This window comes from Trachurus trachurus (genome assembly GCF_905171665.1).
Source record: "Trachurus trachurus genome assembly, chromosome: 9".
NCBI lineage: Eukaryota > Metazoa > Chordata > Actinopteri > Carangiformes > Carangidae > Trachurus > Trachurus trachurus.
Genome location: NC_139895.1, coordinates 9,549,551 through 9,565,550, shown reverse-complemented (window position 1 = coordinate 9,565,550; position 16,000 = coordinate 9,549,551). Strand labels below are relative to the sequence as shown.

At 40.8% G+C, this 16,000-nt stretch overlaps 2 protein-coding genes across 6 annotated transcripts in view; both read right to left on the bottom strand.

The window, feature by feature from the left end:
• Positions 1-200: 200 nt before the first annotated feature.
• ubac1 (UBA domain containing 1) lies at positions 201-9,669 on the bottom strand. 3 transcript variants are annotated; one of them, XM_083979241.1, is made up of 11 exons: positions 9,109-9,669; positions 7,564-7,684; positions 7,397-7,476; positions 7,195-7,302; positions 6,945-7,047; positions 6,597-6,705; positions 6,169-6,493; positions 4,812-4,898; positions 4,247-4,385; positions 2,005-2,129; positions 201-1,408 (listed from the first exon to the last, which is right to left on the bottom strand). In XM_083979241.1, exons 1-10 carry the CDS (start codon positions 9,244-9,246, stop codon positions 2,014-2,016), a joined length of 1,326 nt encoding a protein of 441 aa, XP_083835367.1. In that variant the 5' UTR covers positions 9,247-9,669; the 3' UTR covers positions 201-1,408; positions 2,005-2,013. The 3 variants fall into 3 exon arrangements, with proteins under 3 accessions (XP_083835367.1, XP_083835366.1, XP_083835368.1); XM_083979240.1 differs by having other exon boundaries at positions 201-2,129; XM_083979242.1 differs by having other exon boundaries at positions 201-2,129; positions 7,403-7,476.
• Positions 9,670-11,155: 1,486 nt separating this feature from the next.
• Positions 11,156-16,000, bottom strand: part of notch1b (notch receptor 1b) — a 55,588-nt gene continuing 50,743 nt past the window's right edge. For all 3 annotated transcript variants that reach the window (XM_083979188.1, XM_083979189.1, XM_083979187.1), the window contains exons 31-34: positions 15,614-15,912; positions 14,421-14,568; positions 14,205-14,302; positions 11,156-14,072 (exon numbers count right to left, since the gene is read on the bottom strand). In XM_083979188.1, coding sequence (XP_083835314.1) covers positions 12,690-14,072; positions 14,205-14,302; positions 14,421-14,568; positions 15,614-15,912 — 1,928 coding nt within the window. In that variant the 3' untranslated portion in view covers positions 11,156-12,689. The remainder of the gene's footprint in view (positions 14,073-14,204; positions 14,303-14,420; positions 14,569-15,613; positions 15,913-16,000) is intronic.

Sequence of the window (16,000 nt, the reverse complement as noted above, 5' to 3'; positions counted from 1 at the left end):
GTGACCTACCAATCCAATAAGCACTTTTTTTTTTAAATAATGGTTTGTAAAAACAACATTTGAATCATTTAATCTGTTCACATTTGTAGATTAGCTTCAAGGTTTGCTAAAAATGTTATAAATAAAAAAAAAAAAAAGTTACTAGTTTGGCTTTGATATAAATAATGCAATATACATAGTTCAAACAAACACTTCTCTCTAAAAACATTTAAATATTTTCAAATATTGCATTTACGAAACCATCTCGTCTTGTGGTGCTCTTTATCCGTAAGCAAAGTCCTAGACAGATTAGTTAAAGCCATTTTTCAGATGCCAAACTAGAACGGGGTGAGCAGAGGTTTTTGCCGTAACGACAGGTTTAGAAAAACAATCTCAGCCTCCCTGAGCAGAAAGTCACATCAATACCACATTTTAAATATTGAATAAAAACACTCAAAACCTTGGCAAAACACACCACCCTCCATATTGTTTTTTTTTTTTCTTTAAACTCTCAGTACAACTCGGGCGGAGGCGGCAGCGCTCACCTCGTTGCAGCTGGAGATTTTAAGTACTCAATGCAAAGGCTAATATTGTATATAACACACTACCCACTGCGGTTCACACGTCTCTAACACTCAAATTCAAATATATTTCTTTACAGGTCAACTCAAGTCCTTGCTATTGCACAGAAATACAGGGTATTTTCAACGGATACATCTAATGACAAGGCAGGTTATATAGTGACATTTTGGTTTGGTTTGACAGCGTAAATGTTCGTTGCTCTCAGAAGAAAAAGAAGAAAGAAAGAAAAAGTAAACTGAAAAAAGACCAACATTGGTTGTGTCTCAAATTCCATTATTATTATTATTATTTCTTTGCATGTGTGTAAAGATGCTTGCATCATCCGGAGCGTGAGGTGAGCATGCATCTTCCATCATTCAAATTAAAAGGTTAAAAAGGCAAAACCCTTTTGGATTAGGCTCAGCTTCGTTTTTTTTACATCCCACCACAACCTTTTTATAGATAAAACACAAACCCCTTCTTTTAACATAGTCCTTAGTGCTGCAGTGAGCGATATTCATAGAAGTGAACGAGTGCTAAATGAATGAGACATGATAATATGACATTCAAGAGCACGTTGACAATAAAACACACAGGCCTAATACAGTATATTGTTTCCTTGTAAAAACATGACTAAGACACAAACAGTTTAGTGTACAGCTTCCCTCTAAAAAAAGGCAAGAAAGTCAAATAAATACTCTCAAAGAAGCTCAAGGACAAAATGTTTTCCTCTTTAAACGGAGGGGTGGTAGACTGACCTATACGGTGACCTCACAGCCATGAATGGACGGAGAGGTAACGTGTCCGAAAGCCAAACTTTGACCACCGGCCTCTCAAGTATGAGCGGATACTTTGATGACAAGACAAACTGGGAGAAGGAAAAACAAAAGACAAAAATAAAACAAAAAACAAAAAAACAAACATGATACTGACAGGAAGTCTTCCACACCTTCACCACAGATGAAATGTAACGATTTAAAGAGACAGACGAAAACTGTGTTTGATATTTAAATATTGCAAAACATACAAAAAACTGTCGTCTTTTGAAGAAGTGTAAACATTAAATCGATGTCTGATGTCATTTCTGCACATGGAGAAATTATATAAAATAAATCATGTCTGTCGTAACTATAAATTGTTTCTCATTAGAATGTAAAAACAACATACTAAATCTCAATCGTTTCATTATTACTGTAATAATAATAATGTATATGTTAACATCTGTTCTGTATAAGTGTTTGTACTGTACTGTTATAAATAGTTATATATGTATAACATCTTAATTCATACTTTGACTCCTCGAGCTTTGTCTTTACAAGGCAAAAAAGAATACTTGTGTCTCTGCTATACTCAGACACACACACACACACACTCACACTCTCACACACACACGCACTCAAGCTGCCACAGTCACACAGGGAGGAAGAGGAGGAAGAGGGTGAAGAAGAGGGAGGGGGGGGTCACCAGGAGGCTCTATGTGCGATTGAGGGTCTGGAAGATTCTGGATATTTGGAGCATGACGGGGCCGGTCTCCGGGTCGTTCATCCACTGGGTGCTGTTCAGCGGATTCTCCAGCATGTCCTCAAACGCTGCACGCAAACACAAGACAAACAGGATATTAGCCTATGTATTGAACAAAACCTGAAGCCTGTAAATGTAAAAATATACAGACTGGTCCAGGTTTTGCAGTGCTGCTGGAAAAAGCCGTCAGTCAGACTGTTTGTGGAACTGACAGGATTTTGAACAAGCTGATTTCAGCCTCAACTCAAAAATGAAACTACTATTAACTCTAACAGGTGTTGCATTTCTTTCCATAGTGGAAACCAAATAATTTCTATACAAATGCAGTTTGAATAATTTGTGTTCATAGTAAATCAAGAAATCCATTTATAGTGTTAATTTTTGGTCATTTTATGAATGAAAACATGTGCAAAAATAATTTTAAAACTACTGTACGTCACGTGTATTTATTTTATTTCTTACTCCCATGATTCCTTATTTATGTACCATGTTTGAAACATGGTACATTTGAAATTCAGTAAATGCTGAAGCTTTCCGTTTCATTACATTATTCTCATTGAAAAACTATACAAATGGCATTTAGACGCATAAAAAATGAACTGAAATGAACTGAAATAATAAAAAATCGGTCATAATAGTCAACCGCTTATAGTGCTCACATTGACTCTGGACCCATGTGATCACTATAAGTGGTTTCTGTAGTCTGGAAAAAGTGGTCGAATCAGCTGATGAATATACCAAAGACGTCTGGTAGGTTAAGTGAAAAAATAATTATCAGATCATATAGATCTGAAAAAAGGAAGATACTAAGCATGGGCTTGTTAAACATTCTTTTTATGTAGTAGCTATATAAAAGATATTCAAAAACAAAATAGGCTCAGACCTCTAAGGGTTAAATCCATCTGCTCATTATGAACCATTAAGAATGAAATCTTCACATCTGGGAGCCATAATCTAAGCCTGACCCAATGGTAACCACAGTAACACAAAACAAATAGATAAATATGATTTGGTCCTGTTTCTGTTTTAGGTCCAGTCATCGTCTCCACCAGTGCTATTAGTCACTGTGAGTTATGTGTCTGAGCTCTCTCTGTGAGAGCTGAGAACATAAATCAGAGCCGACAGAGTAAAGTGATTCATTTATAACCCGATGTCGGTCTGTGAAATCTGATTCCCCCCCGTGTGGGTCCGTTTAACCCTGCAGGAAGGCAGTCGCTAAAATTGACTTGTCACTTCAAATGACTTCTCGTTTACAGCTCCTCGGATCATGTGTAACAGGATCGTATGAAAAAAACAAACAAACTGACTGGAACGCAGAAGCAATCAGATTTTTTTCATTGGTCCAAAACAAATCAAGTGTACTACAGGTATAAAAAAGGTTATCATAGTTTTAAATGTGTTATTCAGTTTGCTTTTTTTTTTTTTTTTTTCAATTTAGTTTCAATCAGTTCAGCCAGTGATTAAGGAGTTTTATTTTAGTTTTTATTTTCAGGAACTGGCTAATTTTAGTTGTTGAGGTGTTGGGAGGAAAGCCTTGATCTGTAGAAGCTTCTCTGTGAGAGCTCTGAAGATGAACTTTCAAATTTGTGGGATTTTTCATCACTAATTTTTCACAACTTTAACCATTTCTCAGAAAACAAAAAAACTAAGCCAATTTCATCTGCAATTCAGTTTAGGTTGGTTAGTTTTTTTATTTTTTTATTTCAGTTAACTAAATTATTTTTTCACCTCTAGTTTTAGTTTTAGTTAACTCAGACTCTCTGTGAAGTTTGTAATTTTGTTCTTTTTTGTCCATTTGTCTTCTCTCCACTAGGTCTGCTTATATACTGTATATTATGCAACTATGCAGACTTCAGAGTATTAATAAGAGTCATGTTTAAAGAATACAAAAACAATCAGGTGCTGTAATACTTCTTGAATAGGATGTGACCGTTTTCATGTGATTCCTATGACTCTAATTACTGCCTTGACTGCCTACTGTGTGTACAGTATGAATGAAAACTACTATGCATCCATGATGCCCTTAGGCAAGTACGACTGAAGCACATCTTACAGAACGATGCTGTAGCTGTGGTGGAGTTTCACACATTTTGACATTATTTGAGATAATTTTTTACCTTTTTAGGTGAGACTTCTCTTACAAAATTGACACCACAATCATTCAATACATTTGACCAGACTGTACCTAACAGGGTCTTGGGGTTGGTGAGTCCCAGCTGGACCACTGGGTTCTCCAGGATGGCTTGAAACAGGGGGCTGTTGGTGTCGATGCCTTTGTCCAGATCCTCTGGAGAAGGTTTTCTGTCTCCCAGCAACCACTCACACTGCAGGACGGAAAAACAGAGAGAGAGAGAGAGAGAGAGAGAGAGAGAGAGAGAGAGAGAGAGCCCAAGTTACCGTTTCTGTTTTTGAGAACATATTCATGTTTTTTTGGAGGTCAGAGTGCAGAATCAGCAACAAAACAGGGTTAAAATGTGATTTTCCTACGATGAAACAGCAGATCGTTGGAATTATTACTCTTCATGTGATGCATACTCGTTAAAAACAATGGGTCAATAGGATAAACGCAGCCTGAGTAAATGGTTGCAGGCGGTATAGCTCAAAATCACAAGTGTGCCTCACATGGTTTTACAAACGTCCATCTGCTTGCGAGTCAGAGTCACATGTCAAACAGCACACAGATATACGTATATACGAAAATCTGGTTCTGCTGTATATTTCAGTGTAAACTCACAGACGTGTAAACATACCGCTGCGTCCTGTTGGTTGTTATTGACTCGCAGAGCATCAACCACCTCCTTTTCATCGAAGCCCATCTCCATCAACGCGATGACAGCCTGCGGAGACAAAGGGAAAGAGTGTGTGTGTTCAGTCTAATTACAACAACATACGCAGTCACAGTTCTCGGAGCTCTGCGAGTGTCTCGGGGACAAAAAACTAATTTGTGCACAGCAGCTGAATCGCTGAAATAGTGTTAGAGGCTCTCAGGTGGCAGCCACGTTAGAAGAATGAACCACAGAGGAAGTGTTTTGTTGGAAGATGGGGCTTTAATCACTTTTCTATTTTTGGAGATTCTCTGGAGCAGAACCCAGAGTTTCCCCAGGAAACTAAAAGGTACATTAAGCTCCGCAGGAACCGGAGTGACAAGACTGTGAACACAACGTAATATAACTGAAACTCTGAATTAACACCGAGCAGCCATTAGGTTATTAATGCGTCATAAAGTATTGACGACTGGGAGTTTCAATAATCCGTGCAACTTTATAGTTATCAGACTTTTATTTTGGTAAATGTTTTTTCTGTTTTGTATCTGCCCTGCTTTTAGGACTCAATGTTGGCAAACTAAATTGGCAAAAACAGTCCAAATAGTCACACAGACCAGCTTCAGTGAATGTGAGTGTAGGGTTGTCATGAGAACCGATACTTCGATGCCAAGTCGATGCCAACAAGCAAAAAATACCAGCTTTTTTTCCAGTACTATGACTACTGTAAGACATTGCCCGTGTCAATTTTCTGAGCTCAGGTAAATGTGACGTGCCATGCGTCTTTTTCCGAACAGTCGTCATGAAAACATGATGCTGTGTCAGCTGTGCGGTGTTTGGACCAGAGTGAAAACAAACGTGTGTGAACGCCAACCGTAGGAGCTGAAAAATGAAAAAAATGCATCATTTTTGCATCTGGGGAAAAAAACCTAAAAATGTAATAAAAGTGCAAAAGTAAGAAATGCATGACTTTCTGTTTGTGTTGCATCATATTTAACAGTTTAACATTGTTCTTAACTTTATGTTGCTGCTGCTCTTTAAACTTTTGTTGAAGCCCAGTGAAGCTGAAATACAATAAAGTTTGATGTGAAACATTTTTTCAACAAAAGTAGTGAATTTAGAAGTCTGTGGGTTTATTCAATTTTTTTTTTTAAATCGTGGTATCGAGAATCGTTGAAATTCACTGGTATTGGTATCCACTACTGAAATTCTAGTATTGTGACAAGCCTATGCGAGTGTAACGCTGTCTTTAGCCTCACAGGTGTGACCTCTGAAACCAAATTTTAGAGAACTAAGTCCGAGTCAAAGCTTTGATTGAAATCTCCGAGCTGATGAATCCACCCACCCTCGAGTCCGGTCTGAACTCCCGTTTCCTGCGGATCCTCTTGAAGATCTCCGTGAGCTCGTCCTGCCTGCTGCTCTCCTCTGTACTCGACTGGCTGGAGAGGCTGCGGAGGAGGTTGGGGCCTGAAGCTGAAGCTGTGGCTGTGGCTGTGGCTGAGGCTGAAGCTGAAGCGGAAGCTGATGCTGAAGCTGATGCAGAGGCGGCTGAAGGGGCAGCCGCCGTCGCTCCCGCTGCCCCCGAAGAGTCCTGACCCGGCAGAGGCGTGTCTACGGAGGGGTCGTCTACGTGTTCGATCAGCCACTCCATGGCCTGGGTCACTGACATGCTGCAGGACAAAAAAAAAAGAAAAAAAGGAAGCGGTGAGAAGCAAATTTGTTTTTACTAATTTGGGTTTTCACTGCTGAGCGTTTATTTAAGCAGAGACTTACTGGTTCAACCGGAGCGCTTTGATGGCTCTGCTCTCGGGGAAACCCATCTCAGTGAGCTGCTGAAGGGCCGTTTCATCCACCCGATCCTCTTCATCTTCATCCAACATCGCTATAAGACACAGAAACACCCACAGATTAGAGGACTCAAAGTAAAAGCAGTGCAGTGTCTGGGAACTGTGTGGATCTGTTTCTACAGCAACAACACATCAGCGTTTTTTTATGTTTTTTACATGTCAGAGCCAATGGAAATATGTTGGCTTTTGTGTATCAAACAACATATTCCTTCCTCCATGTTCCTGGCTGTGTAAGGGTTATTGATATTGACTTGTAAGGGATTGTATGATTCACCGTTGGCCTTTTTGAAGAGTTCAACAGCATCAGGGTTCAAGGCGAGAAGCTTCTGAGCGACTTCAATCAGAGAAACCAGGATTTTCCTGAGCTCCGTCTGAAACTGGAACAATACAAACATGAACACATCAAATATCGACAACACTGACAAAAAACATTTTTTAAATTCTTTCTAATTCACAAGTTTTTTTTTCTTTTATGCCTGTATTTAAGTATAAACACATTGTAAGCATAAAGCCGAGTTCCTCACATCTCTGATATTGTGCTGCGTAACAGTGCGGTCAGTGTGGCGTGTGGACAGGCTGGCGGTGGCTTTGAGGATTGCATCTTTGTCGGGAGCTTTGTTGTCCTGTTTCTTCTGTGAAAATCAACAAACACAGAGTTGCCATAATAAGAAGCAGGCAAAGTAAGTATGTGCAGAGTTGGAAAACATGATGAAGAAATTATTTTACCCCTACTTTTTCTTCTGCGCTGACTTCTGCCATCTTTGGAGGGGTCGGCGGCGGTCTTTTCTTTATAAGCAGCAAAACGTCTACATAAAATATGAAACATGCTTAAAACACAGTTTCTTTTCTTTTCTCCTTCTCCTGTTAGATTTATCTAATAGCAGGTTACATACCTTTATCTTTAAGATTTTCATCAGCGACTGTTTTTGTGTCTGTGAGGACTCTTTCTGTAGCAGCGTGTATAAGTTTATGATGGGTGAGTGTTTTGGGGTCTTCTAGACTTCCATGTACATACTAGAAAACAAACACAAAACAAACCAATACATCATCAACAGGCCTGGATTCATTCATTCATCTCAATATTTAATCAGCCAATAATTTTTGAGTAATCACTTGGTGTTAAAAATCTGAATTTACAATAATAAATCTGACAAGTAGAAAATTCTCACATTACATAATCAACAATCACAATATTTCTGTAATTTCTGTTCAATAAATACCGGTAACTTAAATGATGAATGTGATTTATTGTGCCAGTGAATTAATCAATTCAATGATGATTAAAACATTAATCTGTGCCAATTATTATAATTGATAAGTGTTTATGTAAAATAGGAAACAAAAAATAAGTCTACATCAATTTTTTTTTGTTATTTTATATAATTGTATGTAAATTAAACAGGGCTGAATCTTTTGATTATTTTTCACGATGGATTATTCGTGTGGTTTTATTAATCAAAAATAAATTGTTTGGTCTGTAAAATGACAAAAAATAGATACAAAATGTATAGAAAAAAAAAAAGTTCAGTCAAAATTCAGTCCAACCAGCAAATATTAAATTTACACTAAAGAGGCTACAAACAGCCACAATGATGATAATCAAATATCAATGAAGCTGCTCTTCTGACTATTGATTCATTGATTGATTGACAAGTCATTGCAGCTCTTAAAATGAAATAGATTATGAGGTGTGTGCAGTTTTTTGGTTGGTTGTCATGAGAAGTAAACATTGGAGCAGCACTTTCTAGAGTTTAACTATGGGTCGTAAAAGGAGAGGGGAGATGAACTGTGTAATAATAATAATAGACAGAGAGAGAGGCTGAAAAGCAGCATGCCTCGGTCTGAGGGAGCAGGAAAGGGGCAGGTCAGGCTGACAGTCAGGGCAGGGCTCCAGACTAACTTTGAACTAACTGGGAGCACAGTGGCCGCTATTTTAGAAGCACAAACACAAAATTTAGGGGAGCACACTGTAAAAATGTACTTGCAAAGCAAATATTCACATTTCTTTTCCATTCATGATCCTCACACACACTGGCCTGCCACCTGTAATGACAGATACTTTGCCCCTTGCACGTTTCAGCAGTGTTGGAAAAGGAAGCAAATTTACTGGTTGCACATGTGCAAGTAGATGAAAGATTTACTGACACACTGTCTCAAATTTTAGGGGCAAAATGCCCCCATTTAGGGGCAGTCTGGAGCCTTGCAGGGGCAGCCAACCTGCTAAATTATAAATAGCAAAGTCTACCCAGTTACTATAAATACAAAGCTGGTGACACCGACACTGACAGTTTACACAGAGGAGGAGGGCATGGTAGACACGGTAAACACCCCGGGGCAAGAGGAGGAATGACAGGACAAAAAAAGCAACAAGAGAGAGGAGGGAGGGAGAGTGAGGAGAAACACAAACAAGCTCAAGAAAAGAAAAAAGAAAAACCTACATGTTTCAAGCACTTCTCCTTCAGTTTCTCCACCGTGGTGTCTTCCGTGACCTCCTCCAGCCACTCCGTGCCGTCCATAGTGCAGATGTGTATTTTCAACACTTTCCCTGCGAATATCTTCTCCTCCTGGACGAACATAGCTGCAGCTTTTTTTGTTACAGAGAGAAAGAGAGAGAGAGAGGGAGTTAAAGAGCTCCCCACAGTCCAGTGACGTTAGCTCAGCTCAGCTTAGTTTAGCTTAGCCTAGCCTGGCTTAGCCTAGCCTAGCAGCGGTTGCTATGTGTGGCTCCCAGGCAGAGCTAACCGCTACTAGCCGCCGCTTCTGGGAGCTAAATCCGCCGACAACACAGAGCACGAGCGGCCGCCGATCAACCGACGACCATTGTCGGTGTCCCCCCTCCCTGTCGCCGGTTTTCGGTGCGTTGGCAACCGATTCGTTAATCCAGCAGCTCCTCGGAGAGTTGTTTATTTTCCCCCCTCTGTTAACCACCACCACACAGGAGGCAGCAGCAGCCAGCAGCAGCCAGTCAGCGAGAGCCCTGTTTTCACTGTAACGCTGGACCTTTGAACTTCAACTGTCTGCTGGTGCTGCACCGCGGCATCATGGGAGTTGTAGTCGTTTCATCAAATGGAAATAAAACAGACAAGCAAATTGTTGGACGATGTCAGGCTCGATTGTAAAATGCTGAATGAATATATTATTATGGGTTAGGGGTTATGTGTAATGTGTACATTATTATCATATTATTATTATGGTTATCATTATAAATGCTACCTGGTCCAATGTTCTTTCTCATTCATTCTCAAGTGCTTTTCAGATTTAAGTCCCTTTCTTATTGAAATTATGCATATCATTAATATAGTGTGTGTTTTTCTTCTCTCCTCAAACACATTAAATACATTTTTTTTTACTATAAATATATCTTGTTTTCCATATGCCTATATTTTAACAATAAATAAAATGCTAAAAGATTAATTCTTATAAAGTAGGCTAAGGATTTTCTGTGTTTTTTGTTGTTGTTTTGTTTTCCTTTATAAATCCCCTACATGTTTTTGCACATCTATGCTGTCCTCACCTGTATTATTATCCTCATGTATTTTGCAATTGCTCAATAAAACAATTAAAAAAGAAAGAAAGAAAGAAAGAAAGAAAACAGATCAACAGATTTGATACAAGTTGGACGATGTCAGGCTTGATTGTAAATACTGATGCTGATACTGATACTGAAGTTTTATATTATTATTATATGGTTATTGTTATAAATGTTACCTGGTCTAGTATTCTTTCTCATTCACAAGTGCTTTTCATATTTAAGTCCCATTCTTATTGAAATTTTGCAGATAATTTATATAGTCTGTGTTTTTTCTCTTCTCTCTCCCTAAACATATAATAAATACATATTTTTTTTCTATATACCGCTGCATCATGGGAGTTGTAGTCTTCTTCTTTCGGTTTTATGCTGGTTGGCAAACAGCGTTTCAGTGCATTACCCCCACCGACTGGTTAGGAGAGTGGATCAGGATGTAGGCTATAACACTCTCACTCAATAAAAAAATAAAAAAATATATTATTATTATTTTTATTACAATAACCTTCATTTAATCTCGAAGACCATTGAGGAGAAGTCCTCATGTACAATGGTTTTGAGAGAAACAACAAATTGTATACTGTATTCTCACACAGAAAACCTTGTCATGCCAACATCTATGTAGCCTATGTGTGATGATGGTGCAGCTGAGCATCAATTTGAACCTCTACTGATGTGATAATTAGATGTAGGCTACTAATTTGCACCACTAGATGGAGACACACCAACAAAAATAATAGTTTCCCCATCCTCCTGGGGTATGAGGAGGAAGGTCTCGTTTAATCTCATGATACATTCATCTTTGCCTTGGCAGAAGAAGCAGATGCTGATACTCTGGCTATTGTAATAGATCTATAATTGATCAGCAAAATCCTTTGTTGTCTTCCAGAATCTCTTCAATGATAATTCAAAGAAAAAAGACGACAGTTCTCATAAGTTTCAGACACGTAAGTGCCCTTTATTATACCAAGAAACATTTTTACAGATTGAAATTGAAAAGGGAAAATACATTTTTTTTTGCAAATTATAACTTTATAAGAGGAAGAAAACATTTTACAGATATTACAATGTTGCTACAACCTATGGTTTCTTTTTTTCTTTTAAATTATAACAATTTGCAAACTATAACCAGGGAGCGTCTCACAAAACAGTGACGTGGACACAACTGAGAACTTAGCCAAAGTTTTTTTTTTGTTTGTTTCCTTTTACTGATGTGTAACAAAAACATTTTATAACACACACACACACACCCACACACAAACATCGCCTCAGTGGATTTTTTATGTTACAGAACAGTAAATAAATATCAATTTATAAAACCTCAATATTTATGTGTTTTCTTTTTTTTTATGAGAAAAATGTCACCTAACAATATATTGTGTCTATTTGTATATAGTTCAAATTTATTTATGCATAAGGGACATTGACATACAAAATATATATAAGTATATTCTGTTCTGTTTGATATTTTAGAGGCGGTCGACTGGTGCGAGACCTATCAAAATTGCATGCTTAAGACATCAGATTTCTTAAACAAAATCTTGCTTACAAGGGTAAAAATGCATAACATATTTACAAAAGGATGAACACAGCCATAGGCTCAAACTAATAGGAGGGACGGGGGGAAATGAAGTTTCCTTTTTCCCTCTGGACAACAACATACACAGTGGCCGACGGGCCAGTTCTCCAACACCACAGGACTCACAGATACTCGAGCCTGTCTTAACAGCCAATCTCCAAGATGGCTGCGTACTGTACACCATAATCACATCTCCGTCACATCTCTACATGTGAATGCAATCGAATCTAGAGGTACAAAACAATGCTTTGATTCAAGAAATGTACAAAACTCTGGGGGAGTGTAGCTAAAGAACCACGTGATATTTAAAAAAGGGGGAAAATGAAAAATGAGACAAGTTCTGCAACTGGCTTATGGACCGATTAGATTATTTCCCACGTTTTGCAACAAAATGAAGTAACACTGAAACTTTAAATGTGTTCTATAAAATGCCCCTTAATCACGATTTTTCTTTATAAACAAGATTATACAAAAAAGAAAAAAAAAAGAAACACACAACATGGTATAAACAAAGACTGAGAAATCATATGAAAAAAGGCAGTCTAAAAGTCCTCAGAGAAATAAATACCCAGTGTGTATGCTGCGACTTCACTGCAGAAAAAAATAGTACTAAAGGAAGTGACGCTCTAAAGGACCGTGTCTCTGTCCTGCGTACAACCCAACACCATGGATCCCCGAAATTTCTGTAAGCAGGCAATGCGTATAAATAAGACATTAATAAATAAAAAAAGAATGGATGAAAAACAGGTGTTGCTGTTAGTATAAAAGCATATAAAAAAAGTCCTATTAAATCTTGTTTACAGCTTTGCCCTTCTTCCTCTTCTTTTCTTTTCTTTTTTTTCACAGAGTGCCTTTTCTTTAATAATAAAAAAAATATATATAGAGCAGCTCGTCTGGGCGTAAAGATACATATTTTATTTGAATTGTTCAGGTATATGTCCGATCTGAGACTGCATGCTTGTCGGTGGACTTGAAATGCCCTCTGACCAGTCGGACATGTTGGAATGAGGTGAGGAGCTGGACCACTGGTCGGGGGAGCCGGGGGAGGGGGTCAGAAAGGGGTGGTCGGGCACCTGGACCTGATGGTTTGGGGTGTTGTCCATGGGGCCCGAATAGCTGTGTTGGGAGGGCGGGGTGAGGAACTGGGTGCTGGGCATGGACTGGCTGATGGAGGAGGGCAGGATCTGGGTCTCCTGTGGCAGGATGGTGTGGATGGGCAGACTGGAGCCGCCGCCGCCGCTCTGCTGCAGCTCCGGGGAGCCGAGCTCTCCGCTGATGAAGTTCTGGCTGCTGGTGTTGCTTGAGTTCTGGTGCTGTTGTTGTTGCTGCTGTAGCTGTTGCTGCTGCTGCTGCTGCTGCTGCTGCTGGAGCTGCTGCAGGTTCTGCATCTGCTGCATCTGCTGCTGCGCCTGCTGCTGCTGCTGCAGGATGTGGGGCTGCGGGCCGAGCCGGCTGCTCTGGATGCCCTGGTAGGACATCATCTGGGACAGGCTGGTGGCCGGGTGGCCGTTGTGCAGGGAGCTCATCATCCCCTGGTGCAGCCCGCCCTGTCCGCCGGGAGCCCCTCGCATGGGGTTGAACTGGCCCGCCTGGCTCATGCCGCCGCCGTGCATCCTGGACAGCCAATCGCACTGGCCGTTGGAGCCGGACACGGGCAGGTGGGTGAGGCGGGGGGGCAGCGGGTCGAACTGCATGCGGGCCAGCTCCTGCTTGTTGGGCATCACCATGTGGCCGACGGCCATGTGCGGGTCGGACATGCCCTGCAGGTGGTTCAGGGCCACGGACGGCGACTGCTGGAAGGGCGACGTCATCATGGGCGGCGAGGCCACATCGGAGACGTAGCCGTGCGGCGACTCCAACGAGTCGACGGGCGACAGCACGCCGGAGCTGTCCAGCAGATTCCCGGACTTCCCGTCCTGGGAGTTCTTCTTCTTCAGCTTCATGTCTTTGCCGTCCTTGCAGCCGATGATGCCCTTGGCGCTGGGCTTGCGCGCCTTCTTGCCCTGGTGGCCTTGACCCTGAGGCTGCGGCTGCTTCATGCCGGCCAGGTAGCCGTTGGGCGAGCAGAGGGGCGGCGACAGCGTGGTGCCGAGCGACCCCCCGTGCATGGGAGGACTCCGCACCAGGTTGTACTCGTCCATCAGCCGCACGATGTCGTGGTGCATCCGCTCCTGAGCGATGTCTCGGGGCAGCCGGTCCATGTGGTCGGTGATCTCCCTGTTGGCAAAGTGGTCCAGTAAGACCTTGGCAGTCTCATAGCTTCCTTCCCTGGCGGCCAAGAAGAGAGGCGTTTCCTCCTGAGGCAGAGAGAGAGAGAGAGAGAGGAGGCGTCACGTTAAGAGATTCACAGATGCGCGAGGAGGAATGTTGTTTACCTGCTGTTTTTACATCACAGAGTGGAAAAAGGAGGCAGCAGACTATTTTCATACCTTGTTGTTCTGCATATCCTTGTTGGCTCCGCTCTTGAGAAGCACAATAGCAGCCTCCACGTTATTCACAGCTGCAGCCCAGTGCAAGGCTGATTTACCTGAACAAAACAAAAACTGTTGTTATTGGATTTGATAGGTTTTTTTTTATTTTTCTATTCTCTCCAACATTAAACCACATTCAGTAAAAAAAATATACATAAAACAGAGAGACATTACCGAAATCGTCGATTGCATTGACGTCAGCGTGACAGTTAATGAGCTCCTCCACCATCCCCTCCACGGCCAGCCTGGCAGCCAAGATCAGGGGTGTAGTGCCATCGTGCATACGGGCGTCCAAGTCAGTGGCGCGATTCCTTATCAGGATCTACAGACACATTCAATAATAATAATTATTTTACATGAGTCGCTCTAATAAATGTTAAATTGACCCTGTGAGTAATCGTTAAGTATTTCTAACCTCTGGTAATTCTCATCTGTGTTATTTTACACATTAATTAACAACTACACCTTTCAGGGCTGTGATTAATAATCACAGATGGACAGAGTGCTCCACCCCAGTACTTGAGTAAGAGTACAAATACTACTGGTCAAAATTTACTCCGTTACAAAAAGCAAAAAGTAGCTCAGTTGACATGTTACTCAAGTAAAAGTAAAAAAAGTACTTGCTTTTAAAGGTACTTAAGTATCCAAAAGTACATGCTTTTAAATTTACTTTAAGTAAGAGTAAGAGTAAATCTCTTATTTTTCACATCAATGAATTACTATAATTTTTTCTAAATTAATTTAAGGATCTTTTAACTCTTGTTTCTGAGAATTAACTCTTTGAAACCACCTGCATTGAAGTGCTGCTTTTAGAAACACAATGTTACATAAAGCTGCAGAAACAAAGAAAATGAATGGGATCATAACTAACACATAACTGTGATAGGTTTCCTTCTTTGACAAACACAGCTTGTGTCCAATAGGATTTTAGGCGGAAAAAAGGGCAGACCTGAAAGTAATGAGTACTTTTCAGACCTTCCTAGAAATTAACTTGAGTAAAAGTAAAAATATTTGTCTTGGAAATGTATTCAAGTAAGAGTAATAAGTACCAAAGAAGTACAGTACTCAAGTAAATGTACTCCATTACTGTCCACCACTGTTAATAATCAATACTAATATGATTAATTTGTTCTTTAGCCAACAGAATATAAGAAAATACAAAAAAATGGGCTTTTTTCTGTCAAACTAACATGTTAAACACTATTTACAGAATTAAAAAATCAAAGAAAAGGCAAAGCATCACAGCTGAGAACCTGGAAACTCATGTTTGGTATTTTTATTTGATAAAAGACTGACCGACTGATCAATTTGCTAATCCTCTTTCAATTTCAGTACAACTCCTCTAATTAAACAATCTGAAAACACACCTGGAAGACTCCCTGGGCATCAGCTGCCACCGCGGCGTGCAGCGGCGTCCTGCCCATGTTGTCCTGGATGTTGGCGTCTGCGCTGGCCTCCAGCAGCCGCTTGGCCGCGTCGGAGCGAGCGTAGCGGGCGGCCAGGTGGAGAGCGGTTTCACCCGTCCGGTCGGTCTGGTTGTGGAGGTTGGCTCCTTGGTAGATGAAGTCGTTGATCACGTTGGCGGAGGCGTCCTCCTCCTCTTCGCTGTTGCCCGTTTCTAAACCTCCGCCGCTGCAGGACGCGATCATCAGGGGCGTGAATCCATCTGGACGGAGAGAGAAGAGCAGAGAGAGAGTGAGGACTGCGTGGTCAGCACAAGGCCCAGTGAACTGCTGCACAGAGAAACAAGAGGC